We start from the raw sequence: 20,455 nt of genomic DNA on the forward strand, positions 1-20,455 counted from the left end.
TAATTGGAGATAAGAGTCTCACAGTCTTTAGTGCCTGGGCTGGCTTTGAACCTCGTTCCTCAGATCTCAGGCTCCTGAGTAGCTACAATTACAGGCATGAGCCACCTGTTCAGCTTCCAATAAGTCTTATCTATCAATCTGCTACTGGGCCACTGAGCTGGAGGAAAAGTGACTATTTACAAGGTCAGATGGCAAGTAGGGCTGGAGCTGGAACCCATGTTGTTGGGACAAAATGGAAGAGAGCAATGCAGATGCTGAGTGGAAATTTTTCCAATTGGCTACAGACTTCCTTACCTCCTGAATGATTATATAGGGCTAGTCTGTGGGCTGAGACACAGTGTTTTCCACTCCAGATGAACAAAGAGATATTAGGTGAGCCTTGCTCCCTACTACAGACCCACCCAATTCTGAGGTCTAATCTCAGCACTGATATTCCTTGTATATAGTCTTATATTCTTGCTCTACGCTTTCTCCCATATTCCCTCCCTCCACCTACTGGCTATGTAATATTGATACCATGTTTTACAAAGAGGCTAGTTAATGTCTGAGCAGTATTTTCCCAAGACCAACCTGCAGTTCCACCCAAACTCAGGCTCCTTTCCTAGCCACACACACACACACACGCACACGCACACACACACACACACACACACACACACACACACACACACACACACACACACACACACTGGACTCTGTCCCTGGGCTGGGTTTGGACTTGTATGTCAGAATTGCTGGCAGGATCCATAGGCTCTCTTGGTCCTTTACCCAGGGGTCTCTTTTGCTCTGATTCCTCCTCCATCTTGAAGGCACACATAACAGGAAAGGCCTTGGGCTGTTCCAGAAAGGGGGATTGAATGCAAAAATAAGTTACATGTAGAAAAAGCCTGTCCTTTTCTCTTGTTAGATACCATAGTCAAGAGAAAATGATGGTGCTGTTGTGACACTTCCAGGTTGAGAAGAGGCAGATGTGCTCTTTGCCCTTGGAAAGTGATAACATGATTGTAGCAACTGTCACAAAGATGTATGCCTCTTCCAGGGCCAACTTCCAGCTTACGGGACTGTGATTCTAGCCACTGTGGTACATTTTAAATAAGAGTAGAAGCAGGTCACAGCATTTGTGTTTCTGGGCTCCATGATTCCAGGGTAAGATCAGAAAGGTTACAAGTCCCTTTATTCCCATTGTACTTGTTCTGTCCTTGAAAACTCTAATGAGGTAGCTGGAGACTTCTCCAACCTGTTCAGTGTTGTATATTTTCTTCCTTATCTCTCTACATCTTTCTATGTCTTTTACTGTTACCTCATTATTCAAGTAGTCTGCTTCCAGTCCCCTTATACATTGTATAAGAGAATTTTGCAGCATTCAACTTGGTCAGTAGCTTCTTGCTCACATTCATGCCCTACCCCTGGGCCTGGGTGTTGTCCCTGAGCTCTTCAGCTCAAGCCTACTGCCCTATCCTTGAGCCAAGCCCCACTTCCCATTTTCTAGAGGTTAATTGGAGATAAGAGTCTCAGGTCCTTTTGTGCCTAGGCTGGCTTTGAATCTTGATCCTCAGATCTCAGCCTCCTGAGTAGCTAGGATTACAGTTGTGAGCCACTGTGCCCAGCCTAAACATCACTTTTTAGAAGCTTGAACTCAGATCAGAAGCTCTACCACTGAGCCACACTTCCAGACCTTATTTTAGCTTTAGGTATTTTTCAGTAGGAACTCACTCTTTTTTCTGAGCTTTCATTGAACTGAGATCCTTCAACATATATTTACCACATAACTAGAAGTACAGATGTGCCTCATCATGGCTGCCTTTGAGATGAGTCTGGCTAATGTTTTTCCCCCAGGCTGGTTTGGAACCAGAATCCTCCTATCACTGTACACCAGTTATCTGGGATAACAGGAGTAAATCACTTCTTTCTTCGCATGTGGTTTTCTCACTTCTGTCTGATAAGTAATTATTATTTTTTTCTTTTTTCACATCAAAGTATGATTGACACCAAGAATCCTTTGAACATATACATGTGGGTTTGTATTGCACACTAAATTATTACCTTGGCTTGTCTGACATTATACCTGTTCCAGAATATTGTGATTAACGAAGACATTGTAATGTGTTTTGGATTGAGTTAAGAGTTTATTTTCCAAATCTCTTCTTTACTGTGGAGGTTGTTTTAACTTTTTATGTCTGTTGTGTTCTAGTTTATGTAATACATTTTTGGCAATTATTTATTGTTAATTCTTTGTCAAAATGCTGGTAAAATTACATTTCTTTAAGATCATCTTCTGGTTAAAAAACAAGAAGAAATATGTTCCTCAGATCTCAGCATCCTGAGTACCTAGGATTACAGACACAAGCCACTGGCACTGAGTATTTTTTGTGAATCCTAGGGCTTGAATTCAGGGCTTGATCACTGTCCTTAGACTTTCTCAAGGCTAGATCTCTATTACTTGAGCCAACACACCACTTCCTGCTACCAGTAGGCCAAACTCCCAGCCCCTGACACTGGGTTTTATAAGTGGTTTTGGTCTCCTGTTTTCTGGGGCTTCCAAACTCTGCCTTCTTTTCTGTCATCTTTCTCATTTATAGTTTTTAAATAAATGGATGAGTTGCTTTCACCATTCGTGATGATGAATTTTAAGTGAATTGGACTTCAAATGGTAAAAATGAAACCATTCCTTAGTACCTAAAGAATGGAAGGCATTTTCTAGTTGGATCAGAATATCCAGAAGTAAAGTAGAATATTGATAAAGGTGACAAAATAAATACAAAACAAATAAAATATCACTCATGAAATCAAACATATGCATGTCAATAATTAAAATTACATAGAAAATCCGGAGACTCATACCTGTAGTCTTAGATACTCAGGAGGCTGAGATATGAGGATCATGGTTCAAAGCCAGCCTGGGAGGAAAGTCTGTGGAACTTTTATCTCTAAATAAACCACCACCAAAAAAATAAAAAATAGAAGTGGAGCTGTGGTTCAAGTGGTAGGGCACTAGCCTTCAGCATAAAACCTCAGGAGCAGGGCCAGGAGTTTGGCCTAGTGGTAGAGTGCTTGCCTAGCATGCACAAAGACCCTAATTCGATTCCTTGGTACCACATACATAGGGGAAAAAAAGCTGGAAGTGGTGCTGAGGTTCAAATAGTAGAGCTCTAGTTTTGAGGAAGTCCAAGGACAGTGATCAGGCCCTGAGCTCAAGCCGAGGCCTGGAAAAAATAAATAAAATCTCAGGAACAGGGGCCAGGAGTTTGGCCTAGTGGTAGAGTGCTTGCCTAGCATGCACCAAGACCCAGGTTCGATTCCTCGGGACCACATACATAGAAAAAAGCCAGAAGTGGTGCTGAGTCTCAAGTGGTAGAGCTCTAGCCTTGAGAAAATCCAAGGACAGTGCTCAGGCCATGAGCGCAAGCCCAAGACTGGCAAAAAAAATAGCTCAGGAACAGTGTTCAGTCTCCAAATTCAAACCCCATGACCAAAAACATAAAAGAAAAAAATTATATCAGAGACAAGGGATAAATGTCCTAACATACCTGCAAATTATTATTTTTTAAAAGATAGAATGTTTCCCATGGAACCTTGAACAAAAATATGAGCACAAAAGAAAACCAAAATGGCCAGGTGCTGGTTGTTCACTGTAATCTTAGCTACTCAGAAGCCTGAGATCTGAGGATCACAGTTTAAAGGCAGCTGGGGCAGGAAAGTCTGAAATATCCCATCTCTACTTAACCATGGAAAACCTGGGCTAGTGGGTTGTGTGGTTCAAATAGTAAAGTAAGCTAGAGAAGGTACAAAGCATTAGAGTTTGCCTGGTATTAGAACAAAGAGGCTCGACTATACTCACTACCTTATGTGTGTAACTGTAACCCTTCTGTACATTACCTTGACAATAAAATTAAGTTAAAAATAAAATATAAATAAAAAGAAGGAAAATGGAAAAAGAAAACAACTCAGAAAGTAAAATTTCCTGAAAATATATTTTTTTTGCTAGTACTGGGCCTTGAACTCAGGGCCTGAGCACTGTCCTTGGGCTTTCTCAAGGCTAGAGCTCTACCACTTGAGCCTCAGTACCACTTCCAGCTTTTTTTTTCTATGTATGTGGTACTGAGGAATTGAACCGTGATCTTTGTACATGCTAGGCAAGCACTCTACCACTAGGCCAAACTCCTGGCCCATTGAAAATAAATTTTTAAAAACATGTGTAACCTAGTTAAGGCTGAGATCTGAGGATCATGGTTTAAAGCCAACCCTGGGAGGAAAGTTATTGAGACCCTCATCTCCAATTAATTACCAAAAAGCTGGAAGTGAACCATGGCTCAAGTGGTAGAGCACTAGCCTTTAGCAAAACTAAACCAAACTAAACTAAAAGCCCAGGGACAGTGCCTAGTCCCCAAGTTCAAGCTCCAGGACTGATATATGCATGTGTGACTGCACTTGCTTGCATGCTTGTGCACACACACACACACATACACACGCACACACAACCATACATAAATACCTCATTTGAGATATGTTGGTCACTGGTAGCTCCCATCTATAATTCTATCTACTCAAGAGGATGAGATATGAGTATTTCAGTCAAAAACAACACAGGCAATTATGTCCATGAGACCCTCATCTCCAACCACCAAAACAAAAGGTAGAGCTCACTGTGGTTCAAGTGGTAGAGCATCAGCCTTGAACAAAAAATCTAAAGCACAGTGCCTAAGTCAAAAGTTCAAGCTCCAGGAATGTCATATCCCCCCCTCCCAGCAAGAAAATGCTCCAAGAGGTCTGTTGTCACCTGTGAGATGGGAATAATTGAAGACTCTGCTGATTCTATTTTTCTTTTCCTTTTCTTTCCTTTCTTGGCAGTTGTGGGGCTTGAACTCAGGGCCTGGGCACTGTCCTTGAGCTTTTTTGCTCAAGTCAGTGCTCTATCATTTTTAACTACCGGTCTTCTTCAGTGGTTAATTGGAGGTAAGAGTCTCCCCAGGGACTTTTCTTCTCAGGCTTGGCTTTGAACCTTGATTCTAAAATCTCAGCTTTCTGAGTAGCTAGGATTGCAGGTGTGAACCACCAGCACCCAGCTGGTGCTTCTATTTTTGTGAGGCACAGAAAAAAACATTTATTTTACATAATTATAGGGAAATACCATTTGTATCTTTTCAAAGGAGAATCTGACCATAATAAGGGATGTAATAATAATAATAAGGGATAGATACCAAACAAGGAGTGTTACAATAACCCTAAAGGTGAGAAATGTTATAATTCCTTATAGACATAGTTGTAATAGCAAGAATAGAGCCACCAAGGGCTAGAATGTAGCTCAGTGGTAAAATTCATGTCTAGCAAATACAACACCTTGGATTTGATCCCCAGTATCAAAAAAGAAAAGAAAAAATAAACAGTTTAAAAAAACAAAAAAAGGGGACAGGAGTTTGGCCTAGTGGTAGAATGCTTGCCTGGCATGCACAAAGACCAGCGTTCTATTCCTCAGTACCATATACATAGTAAGAAAAGCTAGCTCAAGAGATAGAGCTCTAGCACTGAGAAAACCCAGGAACAGTGCTCAGTTCCTGAGTTCAAGCGCGGGGACTGGCAAACAAACAAACAAGTATAGAGCCACCAAGTCCACAGAGTAGATAGCTATTCTCTCACTGCTGCAAGGAATGAGGGATGTCTCTGCACGATACTAGTAAGGGGGCTTATGGACATTTCTTGTTCTCTTTCTCTCTCTCTCTCTCTCTCTCTCTCTCTCTCTCTCTATATATATATATATATATATACACACACACATATATCTTTATTTTAAGCTCTTCACTACATGCATTACATTGTGGATACCACATACACTGCCTAAAATAACCATGTTTTCAACTTGGTGAGAAGGTATTCTTAAGGGTTTATTTTAAAGTGAGAAAAGGGCTGGGCACAGTGGCTCACGCCTGTATCCCTAGCTACTCAGGAAGCTGAGATCTAAGGATCAAGGATCAAGGGCACAAAAGGATCTGAGACTTTTATTTCCAATTAACCTCTAGAAAACGGGAAGTAGGGTTTGGCTTTTCTTATATATCATTTTTTAGTTTTGATCATAATAATGGTATTCTGTAATACTTAGTTTATGATCTTGAAGTTATAGCACTTGTGGTAGAATGATGGAAAGATATCTTTTCTGGTTAGCATTCATTGACCACACTTGCATTTTGAACTAAGTAAATGACCCAACTTTTATATAGCAAGATCTTAGTCTTTTTTCTACTTGCTTCTTTACCAAAGGAAAGGGGGTCATTTTTATATTGCTGTGGAAGGAGGGCCTTTGGGATCTTCTATCCTTGTAACAGTTCAGGGAAAGGCAGGAGGTATGGCATGGGATTCATTTCTGCTATGAGCCCTGTGAGATTTTGCATGTTTTGTTTCTCTGCCATCAGGTGGAAAGTATAAGAACACTGATTTCTCAAGGTCTTGGAAAAGAAGGAATGAAATTAGAGAAATTGTATTTCATTACCATCAACCGGGTGTGGCAGGAAAGGGAGGGAGGCAATAGCATGGAAGAATCTGTCCAGGCATTTGAAGTGGATTTTTCTGTCTACCAAGTTGGGACTCCAATTCTCCATTTGTTGCAGCAGCTGCAGAGGACTGAGAAACCCAAGTACACCTGAAAGATTGGATGGGTTACCATGTGTGGTCACATCAGGCAGGAAATAAAGTCTACATGTATTTGTTACAGTCTTCTGATTTTGGCTGCCTGACGTTTCAAACCTTTCATTTGATAACATAAAATAATAGTAGTAGTAAGTGAAGAGTTGATGAAGGGCCTGGCATAGACAAGGCAATCTTCCCTAAATGTTCCTAAAAATGTTCCTCAAAATTCTTGTGCAAGTTCCTTTCCTTCTTTGAGTGTGTTTCTTCTAGGTTCGATGGAAAGAACTGAAAGGTTGCTGTGCTTTTGTGAGTGGTTAGCGTATAAAAAGCATAGAATAAACAAATGTAGTGAGTGTTCTTCATATTTCAGGGATGTTTCACAGGTAAGATTTGGCTCTAATACATTTACAATCTTTGATCCTTCCTATCTTGATTAGCCTGGGTTCACCCACTTTAATTCACACTGAACTAGAAATCATTCTGGCTTTTCAAGAAAGTTGTATTTATATGATATTTTGTTTGTTACATATACAGTACAGGGCTTAAAGAAACCTGAGATATCTGCTACAAACTGAGTAATTTTACTTAGAAACCTAAGATTCCAAAAATTCCTGAAAAGGCAGTCTACTTGGTGACGATGGGCCCTACTTCTTCCATGGTAGCAAATGGCTAGAGCCAAGCTGCAGCTGGGTCCTTAGGGTATGTATTGTCATTGGTTAGGACCCATCTAGCCTCCTGTATTTGCTTGATCTTCTTGATTTTGAGGCACGGCAAGGGTAGATATGAAATTCCACATTGAATAAATATCCCATTTTTCACCTCTACCATTTTCTCATCTAGCCACATTAAATCCTAGATATGGAGTGAGGTGACTCAGTTTGAAATATGAATCAAAATAGTGTTTTAAGAGTCAGGACAATCCGTTACAAGGTAGAAATAAACAACCAGTAATTTTCAGTGCCTTACAACAAGAGTTTATTATTTCTTCTCACACACACTCACACACATGTAGACACAAAGTGAAAACATGCATGGATAAGTACATAAGTGTACAGGTGCAATGAGAGGACAAATGAACACACTGGCTTACACACTCAGAATCCCACTAAGATTATTATATATTAGATTGCACAGTGCTGTTTTTTAAGACACATAAAAAGGCCTCAGCTTTCAAAGAAACAAGGGATGGAGTTACAAGAATATCCAACTTCAGTGAAAGAATTGCCCTACAAAAGGGTCTGAAAGCTTATAAAACACCTGAAAGCTTAAAAAGCATGTTAAGCATTTTGAACACAAACTACTTCGCATATTCAGAAACAGGGTAGCAAATAGGCAGTGCTCTAGCGATGCCTCCTCCTCTGGGCTCTTAGTTCAACAGGGAGATGTAGCCCAGATGGCCAATAGGCACTGAAACAGAGTTGGGCGAATTGGATCTTGCACAAGGGCTGGAAGGCTCCAGTCCAATATCTCCAGCAGAACCTGCAGAAAGAATGGAAGAGGGGAACAGACAAGTCATACCCATGTCCTATTTCAGCTCTTCCTTCTTTTTTTCTGTCTCACATAATCATATATTTGCCACTGCAAAGATCTACTCCTGTCTGATTTCTCCTCAGCCAGTCTTCCATCCCAGCCACTGAATCTCTTTTGGTCAAGCCCGGAATCTGTTCATATGTTCCTCCTTATATCAGGGACATACCTTGATCTGTATCACTCACAGGGGCTGTCCTAGCCTCCTATACTCACCTTTTCCGACCACTGTGATCAGCAACTTCTCCAGCTTCAGCCACCTTTCTAGTAGTCACCTGGTATGGCTTCTTTACTCTCTGGGTAGAGAGCACCTTTTCAGTGCCACAATGCCCAAACTCCTGCCCCAGCTTCCCTGGGTGTTCACCTCTCCTTCCAGCTCCCAGAACCCTTCCTCCCTCCACACATCAGTGAGGTTTTGTGTGAAACACTGCTAGGGAAGACATCCAGGCTCCTCCTCAAGACAAAATTCTCCCAGAGAGCAGGAACCTGGTCTCTTGCAAATGAAGCCCTCATCACCCCTGCATGTTCCTCAGCCCACAGTACACAGGTGAGATCTGAGGAGCAGGCCATGGCCTAGGGGTCAGAAGACTTTGTTCTTCTATTTTATGTGATGCATGCCCTGACAGCCTTAGGGGGCCTTAGTTCCATTATTCCCTGTCATGGGGAGACTGACCATTGAGTGTTGGGCTGAAAGCACAACAAAGTGAAGCCTCACTGAACAACTATCAAGTTCCAGATCATGAGGCAGAGTCAGGAAATTAGTGCTTGAATTTAAGGAACAACACACCAGCCCATTTTCCAGAGAGAACCAGGTTGCCACAACATTCTTCCCCCTATTTCCCAATTTCCCAACCCTGTATTAGTGCCACAAGGAGCAGTGTACCTGGGGGGTTGGAGGGCTTGTGACATGACTTGGAGTTAGCAGCGCCCCGAGAAGAGTTTTTCAGGGCCAGTAGAGCCTCAGCAGCCTCCATCATCTGCTGCCACTCTAAGGCAGCAGAAACAGAAGCTTGGTCCGAGACATTGGGGACCTACAAAGGAAAGGGTATGAAAGGATGGTGCCTGGAAAACTACATCTTCTGCTGAGACAAATGTACCTTAGTTTCCATTCTCTCAAGCTGCCATTCACTCTCATATCCTTCTGTACCTCCCATTAACAAAGCTCTTCTCCAAGATTCTGGTCCCCATTCCTTTCAGTACCTGCGGCTGCAGCAGAAGAGAGTCAGAACTGCCATAAGGTGGGTAGATCAGACTTGAGCTTCTGAAACAATGAAAGGAGAAGCCAGTGGATTAAACCCTCTGATGGATAGGTATATCTAGGCAATCATTACAGAAGCAGTAATCTGAATGACTGCTGAGTCCCTAATTCTTGTGATTAGGGCAAGTAGACTTTCCCCTGGACGACTATGCCCCTAACCATCATGGCCCTGCTTCTTTTTTTTTTTTTTTTTTTTTTTTTGGTCAGTCGTGGGCCTTGAGCTCGGGGCCTAAGCACTGTTCTTGGGTTTTGTCAAGGCTAGAGCTCTACCACTTGATCCACAGCACCCCTTCTGGCTTTTTTTCTATGTATGTGGTACCAAGGAATTGAACCCAGGTCTTCATGCATGCACTCTACCACTAGGCCAAACTCCCCACCCCTCGGCCCTACTTTCGAATAGGAATTTCTCTTACATGGTTGTCAATGTAGAATAACAATTCCAGTAGGTTGCAAGTCTAATAGGTCTTGTGCTAACAGTCTTTTCAGTGTTATAGGAGTAGAATATTTCCCCCACATGCCCGCTGGGAATCAGAAGGCCATAAAACATAAAGCTTCATATCCAAAATCTGACAAATAGGAAACATCAAAGCCAAACACCTATCTTTCCCCATTAGTCTGAGATGCTGTCCTCTCCTCCCATCAATTTCCTCCTCCTCCTCCTACCTCTCAAAGAAACAAGCTCAAGGTTAAATATACAATAACACAAGACACAAATGACTCCATGCTTTTGTTCCACTCACATGATGGGCAGAGCAGGAGGCCCATAGAGCTCCCCAGAATTAGAAACTGACATTTCCTTCTCCAAGGTCCCTGGAGTATATGGCAGAGACGAAGATGCTGGAGGCAAGCTTAGCATCAGAGGCCTTTGGGAGCTCTCCTACAGGGGCAGAAATCACAGAGGGAAAAACCTGTGGTACTGGGACAGCCAAGGAGAGAATCTGGATGGGCTCAAAGAGAAGTCATTTTCCAGAAAATCAGATGGAAGGTAGTATGTACAGTTGGAGATGGAATCTTTGTCACTGGAATACAGAGTGGGGGGTCTTTATGGGACTGGGGGGAGGAACCTGTCCCACTGGCAACAAATTCTCCTTACCTCTTGGAGAGTTACACAAGTGCTGGTCCCAGGCTGAGACATAGTACTCTCCATCCCAGCTGTAAAAAAAAACAGGAACAATGTAGATGATGGTTTTCTCCCACCCCATTACCATCGTAACATCCTCTACTTCCTCTCTTGAGGTCCATCTTGGTACCAAATTTGTCTATTTTCACACCACCCTCAGAATTTCTCCATTCTATAACTTTGGTATCTAACATTAATATGATGTTTTTACACAGACATACTAAGATCGTTGCCTAAGTATTTGCCCCAGGTAAAACTGGTAGGACTAATGATAGATCAACTCATACTTCCTCTGACCAAACTCAGGCTCCCTCCCTAGCCAGAGACACTCACTGAGGGCACTTGCTTCAATGGCCAGCCTCTTGACAGGCATATGAGATTGGGAAGCCATAATCTTTTTTACTCTTGATCCCAGCTTCCTCCTTCGTTCTTCACGATGCTCCTTCCTGGGATTACTTAGAGAAGATATTTTCTTGCGGTGTTCCCTAAAGGGGATAGAATGAGAAGGTTAGTCATATGTAGAATAGGCCTTGTCTTTCATTTTGCCAGACTCAAAAGTTACAAGAACAAGGCACAGTTCAGACAATAGCAGGCCCAGAAGAGGCAGACATACTTTCCCCCATGATTTGGGTACTGATACCATGCAGAAAACTATGCATTTTGGATGGCTAAGTTTAGTCCCCCATGTGGCTAGTACTACACACTAGGGTACATTTGAGGTCAGACAGACAGCAGGACATAGCACAGATCTTTGAATTCCATGGTTCTGGGTCAGGAATGGAAATGAGAATGGGCACACAATCCACTACCTCTATTTTACTTTCTTTGCCCTTGAAAAGGACTATATGACGTGGCTGGTAGCCTGTTCTGCATCCTGCTCACTCTTACAATTTATTCCTCCCTTCTTTCCCTCGTGGCTATCTCTGGCTATATCTTTTTCAGGTGGCATCCTTCCTGTGAAGCCCTACTCACATATTGCTTCTCCCGTATAGCCACTTGACATGTTTCCCTACATTTTCAACCTGATCATTATCTCCTTCCATACCTTCACTGCATGCATGGAATTTTCTACCAACTACTGTTTTTACTTTCACTCCTTCATTCAGTCCCACATTTCTCCACCAATAGAATGCTCCGTCCTGATCTAGACAATTAACTACCCTCAGTGCACTAACTTCCTGCATTCGTACAAATGATGCATTCCTTTTTCACTCTCCCACCCTTCTCCCATAATCCTCTCTACACTTCAAGGATGGTGATGGTCAGGCCTTCTATTCTAATACCCACCACTTCCTGGAATCACATGTCCAATCTGGCATCCACATACTACATACATGTCCTCAAGAAGCCTAATCATTCTATTCCTCACTTTAGTGTGAAAAGTACTGGCATGAGGCCTGACCTAGGGGCTAGAATTTAGGAATCCTTCCTATAGGGGTTCAGGTACCAGGAAGGGGATGGGGTCCTGCTGTAGTGGAGGCAATGGAATTGAGTTTGGAAGAGCAGGATGAAGGGGAAAATGAAGCATGGATAATGAGGCATATTCCCATACTACTCTGCAGTTAAGGCATCCATCAGCATGGCACAATCTATTAGCAGACTTTTAAAATAAGCTATAACTTCTTATAGCAGGACCAGAGGCTCCTGCCAGTAATCCTAGCTACTCAAAAGGCTGAGATGTAAACACCTCAGATTGAAGCTAGCCGTCTGTGAGACTCTTATCTCCAATTAATCACCACCACACAGAAAAGCCAGAAATAGAGCTGTGGCTGAAGTGGTAGGGCACTAGCTTTGGGTATAAAAGCTGAGACAGGACCCACGCTCTGAGGTAAGACCCCAGGACTGGCACACACAAAAGAGTATCTAATTTCCTATCAGACAGGTCCCTGCTGTCCTTCCAGATTTCTTAGAAAAACTAATGAGCTGCTTTTGCTCTCTTCTATCACACCCCCTCATGTCCAGAGACCAATGAGCATGAGATCTCTTATTGTTGGCACTCTGCAGTTTTGCTTGCTCACTTTCTTGTAGCTGCTTGCACTCATTGCACTAAGCAAAGCTGTTGCCCTGAAGTGAATTTGACCTTTATGTTCCCTAGGACTGCTTCCAAGACCAGTTTCCTTATGGATGTGAAATATGGAGTTTGAATGCAGTTATATGTCTTTAAAAATGTCAGCATTGGATTTTATGATCATCTGGAATTCCCATGTCAATTTTCCTCAAATATGAGCCATCTTAAACTCCCAGGGAACATTTAGTGGCCAACTGGAGAAACTTTGGTTCATACGTGTTGTCTGTTTCTGAACTTCCTATGCTGCTCCATGGTTAAATTTATCTATACCTGTGCTGATGATACAGTCTTGTAATGCTACATAACATAATGTGATGCCTGCTAGAGTAAACTGGTAAATCTTTTTCATCCCTTATATATATACCTTCTTTGTCTCCTGTTCACCCTTGTAAGTATAAAGAAGTGCATGGCAAGTTCCTTAGTAAACTGGTCCTAACATATTTGGACTGCATTGTCTCTGAATCTAGAGTTCCATTATAAGAGAATTAATTGGGACATCTAGTCTTCCTAATCAGCAACTTGAAATGTCTCTCTAATGTTTTAACCTTTTAGTTTCCTTTTCATTTTAAAAAATTTTTATACATTCACATCTTGTCCAACATTATTATATTTATCCCGAATTACTCTAGAACACTGCTGCCTTGTATCTGTGATCATTTCAACCTGCAAAAATGTGTAAAAGTCAGTATTGGTACTTGAACTTAAATCTAGGCACTGTATTTTAGGGGTTTTGTTTTGTTTTGTTTTTACTTAAGGCTAGTGCTATACCACTTGAGCCACAACTACCTCCCACTTTTTGATGGTTAATTTTAAGTAAAAATATCATGGATGTTTGTTCTGCCTGGGCTGGCTTTGAACTGTGATCCTCAGATCTCAGCCTCCTAAGTAGTTAGAATTACAGGTGACAGCCATCTAGGCCTAGCAATTATTTTCCAGTATTGGAGTTTGCCCTTAGCACTTTGGGCTAGCTAATAATTTTTTTGTCGGTCCTGGGACTTGAACTCAGAGCCTGTAGACTGCCCATGGACATTCTCAAGGCTATCGCTCTACCACTTGAGCCACAGCATCATTTCCGTCTTTTTCTGTATGTGTGGTACAGAGGCATTGAACCCAGGGCCCCATGCATGCTAGGCAAGCAATCTACTATTTGGCCATGCTCCTGGCCCCGCTAACAGATTTTTAAATGAGAATTCTTATTTTACATTTAACCATCGTGTTGCATTTTTATATATCAAGGCTTGTTTAGTAGTGTTCTGATTGATATCTGTAAATCTGTTACTAATAGAAATTATTAAATTTATGAGCATCTTCTAGTGCTGGTGTGACCATCCAATACAAAATTTGGTAAAAAAAATGGCAAACTGGACTTTATTTGAATTGTTCCAATTTCACAAAGAATGTTGCCAAAATTTCTCTGTGAAAAAATAGTTCGGGGCTGGGAGTTTGGCCTAGTGGTAGAGTGCTTGCCTAGCATGCATGAAGACCCGGGTTCGATTCCTCAGTACCACATACATTGAAAAAAGCTGGAAGTGGTGCTGAGGCTCAAGTGGTAGAGTGCTAAGCCTTGAGAAAGTCCAAGGACAGTGCTTAGGCCCTGAGCTCAAGCCCAGGACTGGCAAAAAAAAAGAAGGAAAAATTCAAGAATTTATATATTGGCATCTGGCAGCAGGGACCCATACATATAATACTAGCTATTCAGGAGGCTGAGATATAAGGATCATGGTTCAAAGCCAGCCTGGTCAGAAAAGTCTGTAAGACTCTTTGATAGGAATCTCCTTTGTTTCATAATTCCATGTTGATCCCATAGCCCACTCACCACTCTCCAATTAACCAGCAAAAAAGCTGAGGGACAGTGTTCAGGCCCTGAGTTCAAGCCCCATGTCCAGCACTTAAAAGAAAATAATGTATACGTATGCATGATATCCAGCTATTGGATGAGAAGAGCCCAATTTCTGCTGACTTCATTTAGTACAGAAGAAGAAAATGGGATTATTTCACAAGGTTCTACATTTAAGCTGCTTTAGGAAAGGTTCTTTGACTTGTTTGACTCAGAAGTCAGAGAGAAAACAGGAGCATTGGTTTAGATCTCAGGCTTGAAACCATGGAAAGCAGTGGAGTGTGCCCAGGAATAAGAAAAGTACCAGGGGAATGAAACATAGGGGCATACACAAACAAAAAATAAGGGTAGAAGGGTCATAAGAAAATGATGCTCTGGTAAAAAAAAAGAAAGACTAACTCCTAATAACTACATATAATTAATTGAAGATGGTCTCTGAAGAATTTGCTAGACTGAAAATTGCCATTTAAGTTTTTTAAAAAATGGACTTTATGAAGCCAGGCACCTGTGACGCATGCTTGTTATCCTAACTACTGAGGAAGATCAAGATTCAAAGTCAGTCTGGACACAAAAAACACATGAAGGGCCGGGAGTTTGGCCTAGTGGTTAAAGTGCTTGCCTAGCATGCGTGAAGACCCGGGTTCGATTCCTCGGTACCACATACATAGAAAAAAGCCGGAAGTGGTGCTGAGGCTCAAGTGGTAGAGCTCTAGCCTTGAGAAAGTCCAAGGACAGTGCTCAGGCCCTGAGCTCAAGCCCATGACTGGCAAAAAAAAAAAACAAAAACAAAAAAAACACATGAAGAATAAAAGCTAAATGTTTGAAGTATAGCTTAAGTGGTAGAGCAACAAAAGCTAAGCACTAACTCGAGCCTCTGACTTCAAACTTTAGTAACAGCACTAAATATATATGTATATATATTTATTTACATGTATACACTATATAACATATATTATATATATTTATATTTTGGGAATATACATTTCCAAATATTCTCATGTAAAAAGAAAAACCTTTAGTCCCTGAGAAATTCTTATCTCCAATTAACAAAAACAAAAACAAAAACCCAGAGCCAGGCACTGGTAGCTTACACCTCTAATCCTAGCTACTAAGAAGTAAGAGAACTGAGGGTCATGGTTCAAACCAGCCCAGGAAGAAAAGGAAAGAATGTCTATGAGACACTTATCTCCATAAAATATTTAGAAAAATACAGAAATGGTGCTGTATATCAAGTGGTAGAGTGCTAGCCTTAGCACCGAGAGGCTCAGGGGCAGAGTCCAGACCCTGAGTTCAAGCCCTGGGATGGAAAAAAAAACAAAGCCAGAAAATCCAGAAGTGAAGCTAGCTTTGAGCCAGAAAGCTGAGCAAGAAAACCAAGCTAGAACACAAGGGCTGAATTTAAATGCCACCCCCACCCCCACACACACCCCTTAGTTTAATTGGTGGCCACTAATAAATAATTTAATAAAAATAGTGTCAGCTTGACAAGAAAATTTGTAAACAATGTAACATGCAGCAATTCCCTATTTATTTACTTATTTTTATTGTAATGTATAGAGGGGTCAGAGTTACATTCGCCAGACAGAGGGTACATCACTTCTCTCATGTTGACACCCCCTCTCATGTTTTTGTTCCCATTTCCCTCTCCTCATCCCCTCCCAATCTTCTTGGCAATTCCAAATATATGAGCTCAGTATTACCTTTTAACAGAAAAAAAGTTGACACAATTAGTATTGTGAATAAATATTCCTAATGACCATGGATGTAAACTTCTCATGAAATCTTAATAGCTTGAATCCCACAGTGCAGGGAAAACATAATCTATCACCAAGTACAGTTTAACCTAGGTAATTGTACCATTAAAAAATGCACCAAGGGACCGGGAGTTTGGCCTAGTGATTAAAGTGCTTGCCTAGCATGCATGAAGACCCGGGTTTGATTCCTCGGTACCACATACATAGAAAAAAAAGCCAGAAGTGGTGCTGAGGTTCAAGTGGTAGAGCTCTAGCCTTAAGAAAGTCCAAGGACAGTGCTCAGGCCCTGAGCTCAAGCCCAGGACTGGCAAAAAAAATATTTAAAAAAAATGCACCAAGCCAGGTGCCTGTAGCCAATGCCTATAATGCTAGCTACTCAGGAGGTTGAGATCTGAGGATCATGGTTCAAAGACAACCTGGGCAGGTAAGTCCATGTGACTCATCTCCAACAAACTTCTCAGAAAAATCCAGAAGTGGTGCTGTGGCTCAAGTGGTGGAGTGCTAGCCTGGAGTACAAAGAGCTTAGGGATAGTGTCTAGGCCCTGAGTGCAAGCCCCAGGACAGTAAAGAAAAAATGCATCTTTGAATTGTATAATATTAATGTAATAAAAGAAAAGAATAATTGTTAGATGTCTAACAGAAAATTCAATTAAAACACTGTCATTCAGGATAAAAAATTAGAACAGAATAACACAGAAATGCAGAGTCATAGCCTTGGGAGGTTAGTTGAGATATATTATATATTTTAGAAGCAGCAAAGGAAGCAAAGGTCTACAGAAGGCACAGATGCTAATATATGCTAAAAATCAAGTGTAGAGATTGGATAGCAAGATCTATAAGTAGTATCCCCAACCCACTTAATGAATTCTTCAGTGAAAAAGTTGTCTTTAATGGGGGAACAAGGAATGCTTTTGTCCTACATTGAGGATTAAAGCAGAATCTCTGCACAGACTGCTCATAGGCACACACCATAAACTCTACACAGTGCCATTAGGCAGGAAAAAGAAAAGAGGCAAATATATGGAAAAGAGGAAGAAAAGACTGTCTTCATTTACAAGTGCCATGAATGCTCACACACAAAATACTATTCAATTCAGGAAACGTCATCATAATTCAGAGGATGTCATATCAAAAGAAGAAAGAAACACAAGCTCTAAGACAAATTAATAGCACTGGAAAAAGTGGTGCTTCGTAAGGACAGCAAACAGACCTCAATAGCTCATACTACTTGCATACATTAACTCAAAATAAATGAGAGATCCACAGTAGAAAGACAATATGCAGACTGTTATGGCAACTTTGAAAGACAAAGGGCTTTGCTTCTTAATGCTAAGTACAATATTTCAGATACACCCAAGTTTCCAGTCCTGTATGAGAACCTCATTACTGACCTTCACTTGTACCAACTATGAGAACAGAAAACTGTGCTCACTCTTACCAGTTGCAAATATTCACAATATTAGCTTAGGTTCAATGTGCTTAGCTTCTATTGTCCCTTTTCTGTATTTCTTGGCCAAATTGGGAAAACTTCACTGACACCATTTCAAGTTCCGGGGAGGAGAATTGTCCCACTCAGTCCTACTAGAGCCCATAAACTTTTTTTTGCCAGTCCTGGGGCTTGAACTCAGAATGGGCACTGTTCTTGGGCTTTCTCAAGGCTAGCACTCTATCACTTGAGCCACACAGCACCACTTCTGGCTTTTTCTGTGTACATATTAACAAGGGATGGAATCCAGGTCTTAGTGCATGCTAGGCAAGCACTAGGCCAAACTCCTGGCCCAAGTCCCATAAACTTCTATCAGCATTCTTCCTAATTCATTATTTCTAAGGATAATTTGGAGCAATAACTGAATCTGGATCAGGGCATTGGCTGGGAGAGACTCATAGTAAAAACTAGCCGTGTGTCCTCAAAGCTATATGAGCAATGAATTGCTAAATAGCCCCATTTTTTAAAAAATAAAAGATCGAGGTCACCTCTATCCCATCTCCCTCCTAGGGGTATGTACTGCATAAAGAGTTCCCTTGAAGTCCATGCTGCACCCACACAACCAGGCCCCAAGAAATTTTCACCTCCGCAGCTGTGCCTAGACAAGCGGAGCCTTTCCTCCCAGTACCTCCCAGTTCGGAAACACTTCAAGCTCCAAACCTCTTTCTACCTGCCACCAGACACCAGCTGACAAACAGAGTGGATTCCCTCCTATGGCTCCGAGTGGAAAACCCGGGTCAGACTGAACACTTCTCACTTGGCTCCCACTCCTATTTTGATTCCCATCCTAAACTTCCTTAGAAGTGGACAGATTTCACTCTGAGAATAAAATTGGGACTCAGGGAAGAGTCGAATGATCTCTTCTATCTGCAGCACACCCACCAACTGAAAACTCACCTTTTACCTGAATGTCTGGGCATTTTTTTGGTCCAGCAAGCAGAAACCTGGCTGTGTCTGCTGAGCTGGCCGAGGACAAGACGAAAAGTGAAGAAAAACTGGAGAGGTGGGAGTAAAAGACTCGGGAACAAGGAACTATCTTGTACCAGAAATGTATCAATTGCTTGACCACTGTGTCCTGGGCTGTAGAGGGAGGGAAGAAAGGGAGGAGGGAAGAATGGGCGGGGATAGGGCCTGGAGGAGATCTAGCAGGCGAGTTTCTCTGTGCTCTTTGTACCAAGTAAAGTGAGGAGCTTAGCAGGTCTCATCAAATAAGGCCCTATTGGTCACTCCAGGCACAGGCACATCACACACTTTGGGAGATTGCCCTTTGCTCCCTTCTTCCCATATGTAAACCCACTGAGTCTCATTTCCTTCCCTTATCTAGAACACCTTCAGAGGGGCTGGCAGTGGGACTGCCAAGGCCAGACTGCACCCCAGCACCAGCATCTAAGACGAGGTGCACATCATTGTTGCTGAATGTAGCAGTGGGTGGTAGTCATAGTGGGATAGTAAGGTAATTGATTCTCTTTTTCTCCATTTTTCTTAATTTTTTTTGTTGCTGGTCCTGAGGGTTTGAATTCAGGGTGTGGGACCTGGCTTTTTGATGGTTAATTGGAAATAATCTCTCAGACTTTCCTGTCTGGGTTACCTTTGAACTGCAATTGCTCAGTTCTCATTCTCCTGATTATAGGTGTGACCCATCTGCGCCCACCTCATTGATTCTCTTTTGCAGAATGTAAACGTTTCTAAAAGAGAGCTCAAGGAACAAGCCAACATGTGTGATACTGTGGAGGCCCCATTCAATGGCCAAGACCAGCCTAGGGAGCCTCCTCATCTGAGAATGTCTTGGAAGAGCCAATACCCAATACTGTCATGTGTGACCAAAGCCCTTCAGATGAGCTCGAGCCAAACTGCCTCTCACACCGCTCTCAGCCCAGTCTAGCACCCTCCCATTCTATCCCACCAAGAGAACTCCAGGGGAAGCCTGAATCCCAGGATCTACCTGTCACTCTGGATACCGAAAACACCATCACTGAGACCCTAGAAGCCACAGCCAGAAGAATGAGCAGTTACCAAGACTCTGTTGATCTAAATTCCTACTCTTCCCAGTATCTCTGTATCTGGGCCTAAATAAACAACACTACAATTTACTATTGTTGTGTGATGACAATTGTTGTTGCCTTCTGTGTAACAGCCAATTTTGAGTGCATTGGTGAGGGGGCAGCTCTGATAATGGGGCTGGGGGGGTAGCTAGTATTGTCCTTAGCAGTATAGGTGGTGTACTCTGTCATTGAGACAGAGAAGCTTATTGGTGGCAAGGTCCTAGCAATAATAAATTGCCCAGGGCTGGCAACTCTGGCCCTCATAGGGCTCTGTATATAAAAATGGGAGGGGAGCTGGGAGTTTGGCCTAGTGGTAGAGCGCTTGCCTAGCATGCACAAAGACCCAGGTTCAATTCCTCAGTACCACATATATAGAAAAAAGCTGGAACTGGTGCTATGGCTCAAGTGATATAGCACTAGCCTTGAGAAAGCCCAAGGACAGCCAAGAACGTGGCCTAGTGGTAGAGAGAAAGCCCGAGGACAGTGCCCAGGCCCTGAGTTTAAGGCCCAGGATTGGCAAAATAAAAAAATAAAGATTAGAAAAACAATGGGAGGGAAAAGCAGGTCTCCTGCAATTTACTTGGGCTTCAAATGGGAAGATGCCTGAGTGGTGAGAAGCAGGTGGAGGAAGGGTCTGCAAATGCTATATGACAGGGCCTTAACTTGCTGCCTATTCAATACAGTTCCCCAGCATTCCAACCCCCATCCAGCTTCTTCAGGGAAATTCCCTGCAAAAGAAAACTTT

The 20,455-nt window shown here is 42.2% G+C and overlaps 1 protein-coding gene across 1 annotated transcript in view; it reads right to left on the reverse strand.

Moving 5' to 3' along the window:
* Nucleotides 1-7,581: 7,581 nt before the first annotated feature.
* Nucleotides 7,582-20,455, reverse strand: part of LOC150041050 (doublesex- and mab-3-related transcription factor C1-like) — a 37,720-nt gene continuing 24,846 nt past the window's right edge. The window contains exons 3-8 of the mRNA XM_090327119.1: nt 10,857-11,008; nt 10,497-10,555; nt 10,144-10,280; nt 9,346-9,406; nt 9,029-9,176; nt 7,582-8,097 (exon numbers count right to left, since the gene is read on the reverse strand). Of these exons, the coding sequence (XP_090183245.1) occupies nt 7,985-8,097; nt 9,029-9,176; nt 9,346-9,406; nt 10,144-10,280; nt 10,497-10,555; nt 10,857-11,008 (670 nt within the window). The 3' untranslated portion in view covers nt 7,582-7,984. The remainder of the gene's footprint in view (nt 8,098-9,028; nt 9,177-9,345; nt 9,407-10,143; nt 10,281-10,496; nt 10,556-10,856; nt 11,009-20,455) is intronic.

This window comes from Megascapheus bottae, chromosome X, assembly GCF_031878675.1.
Source record: "Megascapheus bottae isolate mThoBot1 chromosome X, mThoBot2.hap1, whole genome shotgun sequence".
Lineage (NCBI taxonomy): Eukaryota > Metazoa > Chordata > Mammalia > Rodentia > Geomyidae > Megascapheus > Megascapheus bottae.